At 41.9% G+C, this 11,361-nt stretch overlaps 2 protein-coding genes and 1 long non-coding RNA gene across 6 annotated transcripts; 1 reads left to right on the forward strand and 2 right to left on the reverse strand.

Moving 5' to 3' along the window:
• Positions 1 to 323: 323 nt before the first annotated feature.
• LOC136355148 (uncharacterized) lies at positions 324 to 1,465 on the reverse strand. 2 transcript variants are annotated; one of them, XR_010739300.1, is made up of 4 exons: positions 1,333 to 1,465; positions 1,148 to 1,243; positions 960 to 1,029; positions 324 to 876 (listed from the first exon to the last, which is right to left on the reverse strand). It is a non-coding gene; the product is annotated as an uncharacterized lncRNA (long non-coding RNA). The 2 variants fall into 2 exon arrangements; XR_010739299.1 differs by lacking the exons at positions 1,148 to 1,243; positions 1,333 to 1,465 and having other exon boundaries at positions 960 to 1,101.
• LOC4331153 (uncharacterized) lies at positions 1,464 to 3,434 on the forward strand. The gene is made up of 5 exons (NM_001417094.1): positions 1,464 to 1,780; positions 1,898 to 2,074; positions 2,183 to 2,252; positions 2,343 to 2,414; positions 2,547 to 3,434. Exons 1-5 carry the CDS (start codon positions 1,517 to 1,519, stop codon positions 2,600 to 2,602), a joined length of 639 nt encoding a protein of 212 aa, NP_001404023.1. The 5' UTR covers positions 1,464 to 1,516; the 3' UTR covers positions 2,603 to 3,434.
• LOC4331152 (protein LUTEIN DEFICIENT 5, chloroplastic) lies at positions 1,571 to 8,563 on the reverse strand. Of its 3 annotated transcripts, XR_010739298.1 has the most exons (17): positions 8,048 to 8,563; positions 7,737 to 7,950; positions 7,566 to 7,637; positions 7,368 to 7,478; positions 7,095 to 7,286; positions 6,831 to 6,992; positions 6,649 to 6,744; positions 6,467 to 6,568; positions 6,287 to 6,319; positions 6,109 to 6,189; positions 5,945 to 6,027; positions 5,147 to 5,278; positions 3,848 to 3,908; positions 3,548 to 3,613; positions 3,177 to 3,470; positions 2,909 to 3,017; positions 1,571 to 2,791 (listed from the first exon to the last, which is right to left on the reverse strand). XR_010739298.1 is itself a non-coding variant. In XM_015770535.3 (16 exons), exons 1-15 carry the CDS (start codon positions 8,356 to 8,358, stop codon positions 3,255 to 3,257), a joined length of 1,932 nt encoding a protein of 643 aa, XP_015626021.1. In that variant the 5' UTR covers positions 8,359 to 8,563; the 3' UTR covers positions 1,571 to 2,791; positions 3,216 to 3,254. The 3 variants fall into 3 exon arrangements, 1 of the variants encoding a protein (XP_015626021.1); XM_015770535.3 differs by lacking the exon at positions 2,909 to 3,017 and having other exon boundaries at positions 3,216 to 3,470; XR_010739297.1 differs by having other exon boundaries at positions 2,545 to 2,791; positions 2,909 to 3,470.
• Positions 8,564 to 11,361: the final 2,798 nt, after the last annotated feature.

Below are 11,361 nucleotides of genomic sequence, written 5' to 3' on the forward strand. Positions count from 1 at the left end.
AAGATGGGCTGCTCTATAACTGGAGGCCCAACCTGTATTATGGGATGAGATCCCAAATGCAAAAATCACACAAGTTTGTCATGATTTTGTCGTAAGATCTGTCCTTTTACGAGTGGAAATGAATAGATTCACGGGCCATGGACTTTTCTAACAATAGATTAACGCCAGCGCACACTTCCTGGGCTCCTAAACAAGTGCATTTTTTTGCAAAAAGAAAAAGAAAAACTTTATATATATGAACTTACTTGTATAATCCATTTTCCAGCTTTACAATAGTTAATTCATTCGTTTATACCCTTAATAGTTATCACAAATCATTCGGCTATTCAACAATTAATTAATTAAGCACAAACATTCAGGGCGGTGACAAGATGGGGTCTACCCTGAGAATTATCCTAAGAACTTGGAAGTTCAGGGACCCATGCACAAGCAACTTTGAGTTTACGCTACAGTTAATTAATATAAATCGGAAAATATCTCTCAAGAAATTAGAAGTCAACTAACACAAATCATATTCCCCTTATGATGCAGTTCTTTTCTCCCGTTCCATTGTAGGAGTAGTAGCTTTCACTTGATGCATCTAGCACTGAATCTACAGCAAACGGCCAAGCTCGACTGCAAGTTCAGCAAGCAACTTGGCAGATGCATACACAGCATCGAAGCATCCAAGATCGATCGCCCACCTAACACGGCGAGCTATCTGTTTTCCAGCGGCGAAAGAAACCACGGGCACGGCGAGTCGGCTCACCGGCCGGCCGGTCGGTACTCAGTACCAAACCAAAGGTCAGGATGATCCGGCTTATCCACTGCCACGTGACCTGGGCCCAAGAGAATCCCGCCAGCCAATCGCCGCGCGCCACGTCGCCCGCTCTGTCCCTGTAGAACACACAATCATGTCCGAATTCCACGTCAGTCCACATCCAAACTTGGAGAAATCTGAGAGAATTACTCACACTAACCTGACTTCTTCACTGATGAATGCAACCCATCGTACTTGGTAGTAGTAGTACATATCCATATAACCATATCCTGTTTCAGGCCTTGTCAGTGACACCTTGGTTAAAACCACCCATGCACCATTCTGCTGCTCTCAAATCACTATCCTGAATACACTAATCTCAATCTAATTACTAAGTTTCAGCCAAACCTCAGAATATGCAAAATAGTCATCTTCAGCTTGCAATTTGCAGATCCATAAGTTTTGCCATATGCATGGACTATGATAAATGCCACCTCTGAATCTCTGATAGCAGAAACAAATGATGATGAGATACTAACAAGCACTAATGGAGTATTAAAAAAGATCTGAGCATGGATGAGGTCAAAGTCCACCAATAGGATCTGAGCAGTAGCAGTCATTGGTGGGCCAGCACCTCCCATGCATTCCTATCCACCTCAGCTCCCTGACAATAGACGCAAGTATCCAGTTCACTATAAATGAAGGCCTCCGGCTACGATCTGCAGGAGAAAAAACAGTCAGAAGCTAAGGAAGAAAAAGTATAGACACAGTGATACAATGGCCTGCATCAACACATTCCAGAGCTGCTCCGTCCTCAAGGGAGCAAAGATCAATGGTACCAAGATCGGAGGAGGGAGGGGATCACCAACCTTCCGGTGCCGGGCATCGACGTTCATGGACGGGAGCCTCCGGCTAGAGATCGACGAGAACCCTGAAGCCATCATCTCCGGTGAGTGGCCGGAGAACTTCTCCCTGCTCAGCTACGACGATCTCCGCGCCTACCTCCAGTCACAGGAGGCCGCTGCTCAAGCCGACAACCAGGTGCACTGATCACACCATATATACATAGATTCTTCTTCTTCAGATCACCAACTGTCGATCTTCTTCTTAAGATCTTGCTAAACTCTGAACTGGTTGCATGGTTGGTGAATTGACCAGCGTGTGGCGCTCCTGAGTGAAGCCATGTCGGCGCCTGTGCTGGTAGCCACTGCCGAGCAGACGCTGGAGGAGGTTGAGTGCCACTTTGAGACGGTCTCAGGTCTCCCAGTTATAGATGCCAGCCTCAGATGTGTTGGAGTGATCGTCAAGAGTGACCGGGCCAGGGCTTCTCATGGGGTCAGCTCTCTTTCTCCTCTCACACACACATACATGATACATATCCCTCTCACTCACGCACATACTCAACAACAAAAATAAGTGCTGATCTATTGCTTCTTGTAACAGTCAAAGACGAAGATTGCAGAAGTGATGACCTCTCCAGCCATCACTCTACCATCTGACAAAACAGTAATGGGTAATCCATCGTTGTTTTCGCCCTTATTTTTTTTGGTTATTTTCCACTTAGCTACCAGTTAAGCTAACAAGGCATATGCAATGTCTACAGATGCGGCAGCTCTGATGCTAAAGAAGAAGATCCACAGATTACCAATTGTAAATCAGGACAGACAAGTGATAGGTGAGTTTTGAGCAGTGGCCAATACAGAAAAAAAAAGGGCTTTCATTTTTTCCCCTTGATTTTATACCATCCTTAACATTGATAATTCAGAGTATGTTGCATGCTAAATGGAGTTCCAAACACTATTAACAGGTATAGTTACCCGTGCTGACGTTCTTCGCGAGTTGGAAGCCCTGCTGGAGGTTTAGACGTGCAGTGGTCCATATGCTTCGGCCTTGTTGTATATATGTAAATATATGCCATGGTGTTTTTGAATAGCAGGCATCTCTAATCTGTAAGAGTGTTGTAGCGCGAATCACCAAGATAAGCCTGAGAAAATAACCGGAGAGCTTTTCTTTGTACAATAAGCACACTATGAGACCTCCAGTGTTGTATGCCTGTGAAAAAATTTACGTTAGTGAATGGTCTCCACAACAACATAGATGAATGAATATGCCTAGTTATCTTTCAGAACAAAACCACCAAGGTGCTTCAAAGATGGATATAAAAGTGACCTTATTGAAGTTTCATTGTCAGAGGATGCATAGAACAATAGGACTTAACAGAAGAAAATAGGAATGCCGATGCAAGAGATATGCCTATTCGGCTATTCCTTTGCCACTTCTGAGCACTAACAGGAAAGATGGAAATGTGTTATACCCAGAACCACAACAGGTCAATCAAGATAGATGGAAAAAAAAAAATCAACAAACACCAATATCGAATGTGACAAATCTTTAGATAAAAAATGAACCTAATATTATAAGCTGAAGGAACCGTAGCTATTTCAATCTCAGGAAGACCCAAGGAGAAAGAACATACTCAATCTGTATGTCGTGGCAATGCTGAGGCTGTCATAACTCAGATTCGAGTTGCTGAGACTTGCCCTTGTTGATCTTCTCCTGAAGCAATACTAGCAGCAGAAACGGGCATTGATGTAGTAGTACTCATGTTTTCTGGTGAATCAGAAATGACTTTCATCTCTAGGTTTGGGATTACAGGTGGCTTTGTCCTCCGAGTAACAGTCATTTTCAACCCCTCAGTTGTGTGAATCGTTGCTCCAGTTGTCATCTCAACCTATCATATTGATACTTCACAGTGATTATCTGTATGTTGATAACTATGAAGAACCAGGAAGCAGACAGAAATTATACCGGAGGAGCTCCTGGAGCCATTTGAAAATCAAAGCGCCTGACAAGCATTGCAGTTGCCACCACAGTCTGCATACAAGTTCCGGCATATCCATGTTATTAGAGTTGGAATCTTGCATGCTCAATAGTTATTGTACTACATTATTTATCATGGCATGAGATATAATGTCCTTATGGTAGACAACAGAAGGCTCAAGGCAACAAGGTTCAGTAAGACTGGACCATACATAAGTTTGCTATGTTTCCTTAAAATGACATTTTGAAATTAAAAGAAGAAATCCTTCAAAAACTAAAACAAATTACCTCGAAAGTGGCAAACATGTCACCTACACATTTCCTTGGTCCGCCACCAAATGGCAAGTAACTGAGAATTCAACAGAACACGTGAGTCCCATTTAGCTATGTAGATTCATCAAATATATTAAATTAGCCAGTGAGGCAGTGACAGCTAACAGATGCTAGCCGCAATACACAGAATGAAAGCTACCACAGCCTAAAATTGGAGCTTAAAAAGTTTGACATGCCAACTGAAAATCAATAATTTGGATGTTGTCTTGAAAGAAAGATGTGTTCCGCAGTGAGTTCAATCTAAGCTGACAAAATAATGGGACATGTCATGTGCCAAGTAAATGCAGATTACCATTTTTAAGTTTCAGTGTGATGCCTAGGAGACTTGCTGTACATTATAGTTGATGATACGTTGGTTGTTTTTCAATTAACATGATTTGCAGGTCACAGGTTTTATGCCGTGCATCAACTCCCTGCAAGACTGCAACACGGAAGAAGTTTGTAGTCCAGTCGGAAGTCTTCATTAACTCAGGATGGCACGAATTGTTACGTCTTCTAATCAAGTAAGGATTTTGTTCAAAGCACCTCTGATGTTTGTTGATCCATACAAAGGGTTCTGCTGTTGACATACTTGCTACAGGTAAGGAACTCATACGACATACTATCAGTTTATACAAAATTACTATTCCAAGTACTGTTTCTGCGTAACCAGTTAACAGTTCTGGCGATGTGGTAAAGTTGAAAAGTACTTTCAAGCACTATCAGTTTGAAAGTACAATAGCATTTTGGCACATGTTGCTTATAGCCATATGAATATCATTTTAACATGATTGTCATAAACTGTGGTTTAGCTCCCAAAACCATAAATTTAGGAATCAAGTCATCACAGTTATCTCATCTTTACTGCTTCAAAAGAAAAAGGTCCCATTTTTCTTTATGTTGTTGTGACTGCCTTATGCACTTTCTAAGATTGTGGCTATGCACATGCCAGCATTAGCACTAAATTAATACGAATCACATGAAGAAAATTTGATGATTTGCATCAAAGAAGAAAACGAAAATCAGCTAGAGTTTTTGTTTTTGTTATCTCTAGAATAATTACAACAGGTGCATCGCATGACCAAATAACTTAGTGTTAGTAGATGTAAAAACGCAAACTTCTCGTCAAACAAGAACACAACTATACCGAGCATAATCAAATGTCTACTGATTTTTGTAGTAGAAAGCAGAAACTAATAAAATGGGGGAATTAGAGTGATAAGGTGCATCCAAATAAAGAGCTAATGCATTTCATAGCATTAATAGAGATGGAACCTGAAATTTTGGTTTGTTTCATTTGGATTTGGTCCATCCAAAGGCCATCTTTCTGGATTAAAAACATCTGCACCATCCCAATGCTTTGGGCAATGATGTAGGTTCCACACGGATATGAAAATGTCTTCTCCCCTGGGAAACAAAGGGAAAAAATATCTTATCAGAATTATAGGTGAAGTTCAAATTTGTACTGAAATTTTTAAAAAGGAACAATTCAGACAATTAAATACTCTAGAGCTACGACCAGAAATGGTATACAAGCAGAAGACAAAAATATATCACACAAGATTGGGAAGATATTCTCTAAAAAAAGATTGGTTAGATAACTTATACTTGCACATATCTTAGGCCCTCTTTGTTTAGGCTTATAAGCCAGCTTATGAGCTGAAAAGTCTAAGCCTAAACAAACAAACAGCTTTTCGCATGTTTTTTTTAAAAGCCATAAACCACTATTACACTATTAAGGCTCAGCGAACTGTTACACTATTAAGACAAAAGCTAGGTTGGAAAAGGTTTTTTGGCTTATGTGAGATAGAGGTATGACTCCACCATTAAACTTAGGACTTTAAATCCATTGGCTTATAAATCATATAAGCCAAAAAAACTGACTTAAAATACTAAACCAATAAACTTAAGCCTAAATAAAGAGGCCCTTAGACTCAGTTTCACCAGAACTTTACTGGTGTGATACTAGGCATGATCTTTCTGTTTTCCTATTCCAATTGTAACAACAGTCAACAGGACTACAGGAGAGATTTCCTACACTTGAGAAATAAGTTCTGCTAGAGTTTTCTTTACCGGCCAATTGGGTACCCTCCCAGCATATCCTCCTCAATAGAGCGACGAATTAAAACTGGTGGCTGTGGATAGAGTCTCAATGACTGCAAAAGTGGTGATTGAATGACATATTCATTCAGTGATCATACTCATTGTTTAATGAGGTAGCACTGTTTATCACTTACTTCGTTAATTACTCTAGTAGTATACTTCAATTTCTTCACATCCTCAATTGTTGGTAAACGGTCACCTAGAACAGTATCAGCCTGTCCATAAGTGAGTGAAACAAGTCATTTGCAACTTGTAAGATGTAGAAGCACGTGCCTCTAAAAATAACAATCCTAAATGTAAAAGCGAATTTACCTCATCTTGGAGTTTGGCCATTACATTTGGATACTGCAAGTTACCAATGCCAAGAAAGGTAAAACATGAGTGGTTTGACGTATACAATATTCATCATTACATATTGCTACATTAATACATCAATGATTTGAGTTGCTGAACATATTTTCTTTTGGGAACAGCTACGGAACATATTGATACCTTAGATAGAAGATAAAATGTCCATGTCAAGACTGCTGCAGAGGTCTCATGGCCAGCAATGAGCATTGTCATCAGATCATCACGGAGTTGCTTGCTGGAGACCTAATGAAGACAAATTGAAGCAATGTGAGGACCAGAATGTTTGGAGATCTATAATATTTTAAACTGCAGGTACACCATACATCATCTCCAGATGCCAAAAGAAAGTGGAGGATACTGGGGTCTTGCTCATTCATGTATTCTTCATGAAACTGCAGATCTTCTTCCTCGACCAATCTCTGCAAGAGTAACAGCAGCCAATCTAAAAGCCTTGATTTTTTTAAAAAATAAATAATAAGGTCAGAACATAAGAAAAGAAGTTCACCTTGCAGATGTCAATTAGTTCATCAAGAGTCTTATTTATCAGCGCAAGAGCTTCATTGACCTTCTTCTGCCGCGGGGAAATATCTTTCCATATGGGTATTTCCCAAGTTGGTATAGGAGAAGTGCTCCGCATTTCTGCTTCTCGCAGTGTCACATACACTGCCTGATCATCAATCCAAAAAAAGGTAAAATTTTAAGAAAACAAACATGAACAAATAGAATGTATAATGAATTCCAAAATTACAGTACAAGACTGAATACTAACCTCAACTATTCCATTATCGTAAGACAATGAGTCGAAATCATAATTGAAGACTGCCTTCCCAATGACATCCAGTGTTAGTCGAGAGAACAAAGATTCCATCTCCACATCCTCCCCATCCGTTGCTGCCTTGTCCAACTTCTGGCAGAGCCGATCTGAAGCATATCCGAAGAGACTTATCATTGCGGTAACGTACTGCAAAGCGAAATTCAGATCAGTTCAATCACAACCCGAAGATCAAATCATGCTAAACCTGGTACAGAAATGATGTAGAACCTTCTGGTGCATTGCTGGTACAATGGCGCGCCTCCTAACACGCCAAATCTCCCCATCAGCAGGGATCAAACCCGTACCCATCACAAACTCTAAAATTTCTGCCAGAATACCCTGCACCCACCACAATCAAAATGCAGGCCGTTAATTTCTAGAGCACAGCCTAGAACACGTCTACATCCAAAATTGACAACACAAAACCTTGGAATAAGCCTTGGAGTTGTCCCTCAGGATGTGCTTAGCTATAGCTGGATCAGAGACAATGAGGAAAGACTGGGGAAAACAAGAAAAGAACAAAGTTTAGGCCATCAATAATAACACAAAATTGGGAGTTGCCGAGTTGGAGAGCAAATTGGTCTGATTGTGCATCACCTTAGGGCCGAAATTGAGGCGAAAGATGCCGCCATAGGTAAGGAAGAGATCATAGAGCGGGATGAAGAAAGCCTGCCCTGTCACCGCACTCATAGACCCCACCGCCTGCGGTATCTCCGGTCCGCCGCCACCGGCGACCTTGGTGAGCAGCGCGGCGGCGAGCTCCCCCGGTGGGCCGAGCTTGGCAAGCCCCACCGCGAGGGGAGCAATCCACCTGAAAAAGAGAGAGGGAGCTCTCCATCAGATCATCAAAGGAGGAAGGAAAGGCGGCCGCAACGTGAGAGAGAGAGAGAGAGAGAATGAGCACTGACGCGGGGCCTTGGGCGGTGAACTCGCCGGACGCAATGCGCGCCGCCAGCTCAGCCTGGCGCCGCCGCCGCCGCTCCTCAAGAACCGGGTCGGAGCCGGAGCCGTCGCCACCACCGCCTTTCCCGTTGCCGCCCGAGGCGGCGCAGCGGAGGAGCAGGCGGCGACGAGCTGAAGCAGCAGCAGCAGCAGCAGAAGGAGGAAGGCGCAGGTGTGCCTGACCGGAGCCGAGTAAGCGGCACGGAGGTGGAGCAGCGGCGGCCGCAGAGGAGGTAGCCGCCATGGCAAAGGCACTCACTGACGTCGCTGAGCTCATCGCGAGAACTCCTCAGTGGTGGAGTGGAGTGATGAAGTGAGTGGAGTGGCGCGAGGAAATCAATGGTGGAGGTGGAGGATGAGGTGGTGGTGGACGTGGGGCCTGCTCCTCCGTTTGTTGAGCTGCCTTTCCCGCGCGCGCGCGACTCCCGGCCGGCCAACCAGACAGACAAGACAACCAAGCCTTCCTCCAGAGATGCTACTGGAGTGTGTAACGGAATCTTTGCAGCATCCTCCTCTTCTTCTCCGTTGCTACAATTGAATTGGCAGCTAGGATCAGTCTCAACTGATAAAACATACTCCCTCCGTCTCTAGATATTTAACACTGGTGATTTTTTTAAACATATTTGACTGTTTATCTTATTCAAATTTTTTTATAAATATTATTCAAAAACTTGAGTAGTAATAGTATATTTAAGAACGAATCAAATGATAGGAAAAGAATTAACTTTTGAATAAGACGAACGGTCAAACATGTTTAAAAAAAAATCAACGGCATCAAATATTTAGGGATAGAGGGAGTACTACATGGAATAGAAGTTATATCTTATACTTCATCCATCCTAAAATATACTCTATCCGTTTTAGGTTATAAAACGTTTTAACTTTGGTCAAAATCATATTGTTTTAAGTTTAACTAAGTTTATAGATAAATATAATAATATTTATAGTACTAAATTAAATTTATCAAATCAATAATTGAATATATTTATTTTTTTCTACAAACTTAGTTAAACTTGAAGCAGTTTGACTTTGACCAAAGTCAAAACGTCTTATAACCTGAAACGAAGGGAGTAGAAGATTTTAGATAAATGTGGCATATCCTTGAACTATAAATCTATACAAGTTAAGAAAAATGAATCTAGACAAGGTAGGATATGTAATATTTACCAAAAACCACTTATATTTTGGGACTGACTGAGCAGTAACTAGGAGCAAGATTTTCTTTGAAAATTGCACTACCAAAAGACTGCAGTGAAGAATGGGAAATCAGAATATAGAGATAACTGCAGACTAATCATGGTAAATTTGATATACCGACAGAAAGTGCAGGTTTTCGTGTGGCGGCAGTTGGGGCTTCAAGATACCGTGAATTGGATGGTATTGGCATTTTTATACCTTCAAGTGCAAACAGCATTTGTCCTGGAGTTGGATGTTGTTGCCAGAGTATAAAATTGGAACACGCTGTAGCATAACAGTGATGGCAACGTGTAAAACAATCATAAGAGGTTCGCATTTTAATTTTTTTCATTTTGAGATGATCAAAGGAAGATCATGTACCTGGTAGGTATAACACAGGAAACAGTCTCCATATCCTATCAGCTGCAGCTCCAATTGAACATTCAGATGAGATGAATCCAAGTGCAGCCTCTTCTAGTACAAACTGTACAAGAGCATGGGGGCTCTCTGAAGAGATGATTCCAATGCAACTCTTTGCAAGTTTTCGAAGGAAGACATTGACACGTCCATTTCCATCATCCAAGTCATCGAATGCAGCCAGAAGAAAAGTAGTTTTCACAAGGCTCCAACTTTGCATTCTTCCTACTAATAAATGGAGCGGAAATAGAGAGGCAATTTTATGTTATCTTCAAGGTGGAATCAATCATGTCGTGGAGAAAAGAAAGCCATCTGTATGTGTTTCACCTTTTTTTTTTAAAAAAAAAAATCTAATTGGTAACTGAAGGAACACGGCGCATGTCGATAAGCATCCTGCAGCTTGGAGCCTTGGGCAAATCAGCTGGCCTTCTTCAGATAATGCTTCCCTCCTAGGCATTGGCCCATTCCGTTAATCACCTGAAGAGGACATCACCTGAAGGGGACAATAGTAGTTTTAGGAACAGGTTAAGACTTAAGACGTTCAAAAACTTGGAAAGCCAAATGCAGTGAGTCCAGATGAGCCGAGCTCCGAAATATGTACCTTCGAATTTAAAACAGTTTTCACATTGAAATTGATATTTTTTTTCCACATTCGCCTCATCTGATTGTGGACATGGGTAGAATTGGATCCCATATCCAAGTACAGAAAGTGTGCAACATCTGTTGGTAGTTACACTAAAGTGCCCCCCAGACTGTTTTTAAAGAATAATAACCTCTACAGAGAATTGGAACAGTGAACATCAGGGAATGTCAGTAAAATTTAACAGTTGCTGTTGCAACAGAAACAACATGTTCAGAAGCTCAATGGCTAAAAGGATCTAGCACTGCAACATTGATTCGACACGAGTGGAACTAGTGCGCGCTAGTGGTGGCGCAGAAGCTTGAAGCAAAGAAAATTCAGCATATCTCAACATCTGGTACGCACACGCACATCAGCTAATGGAAGAAAAGCCAAATTAATGAGCAGTCATACTGCACAAATCAAACCACTCGCACACATTTGTTAAGCAATTATTAACAATTAGTATTAATTTGCCCAGAATGTGTTGTTACTGATCCGAAGTGCAAATGCACACAGATTTTTGCCGTGATCCAAACAATAGCTAAATCGGAGCACCAAATCGACCACACCCACCAGATTTTGTAGCAGACACAGCAAAAGCAGTAATGTAGGAGTACCTTGGAATGAAGGAGATCGATCCATCGTTGAAGCCCTAGGATGCTATTCCCTTCCTCCTCCACCGCCTCCTCGCTCGAACCGCATCGTTGAAGTAAATCTACAAGTTCATGGGGTCCGTGGGCACCTGGCTCGACGGCGGTTACGTGGAGAGACGCCGGGGCGTCGCGCCGGACCGTGCAGCCTGCGGGTGGGAGGAGATAGGGGGTTTGGGATTCGGAGAAGACGCAGGAGGAGAAGGAGATCAGTTGCAGTTGCGGATGCAGCGAGCTGGAGCGATTGGAGGAAGGATTCCTTCGAGCTTGGTTTCGTGGGAGGGCGCCATGGGTGTTCGACGAAATGCTCGAGCGAATCAGAGGAGGCTATTTTTTTTTTCAAAAAAAATGAATTAAGAACTCATTAACGTATAATTAATTAAGTTAATATTGTTTGTAAAATGATTAATATGAA

This window comes from Oryza sativa, chromosome 2 (genome assembly GCF_034140825.1).
Source record: "Oryza sativa Japonica Group chromosome 2, ASM3414082v1".
Classification (NCBI taxonomy): Eukaryota; Viridiplantae; Streptophyta; class Magnoliopsida; order Poales; family Poaceae; genus Oryza; species Oryza sativa.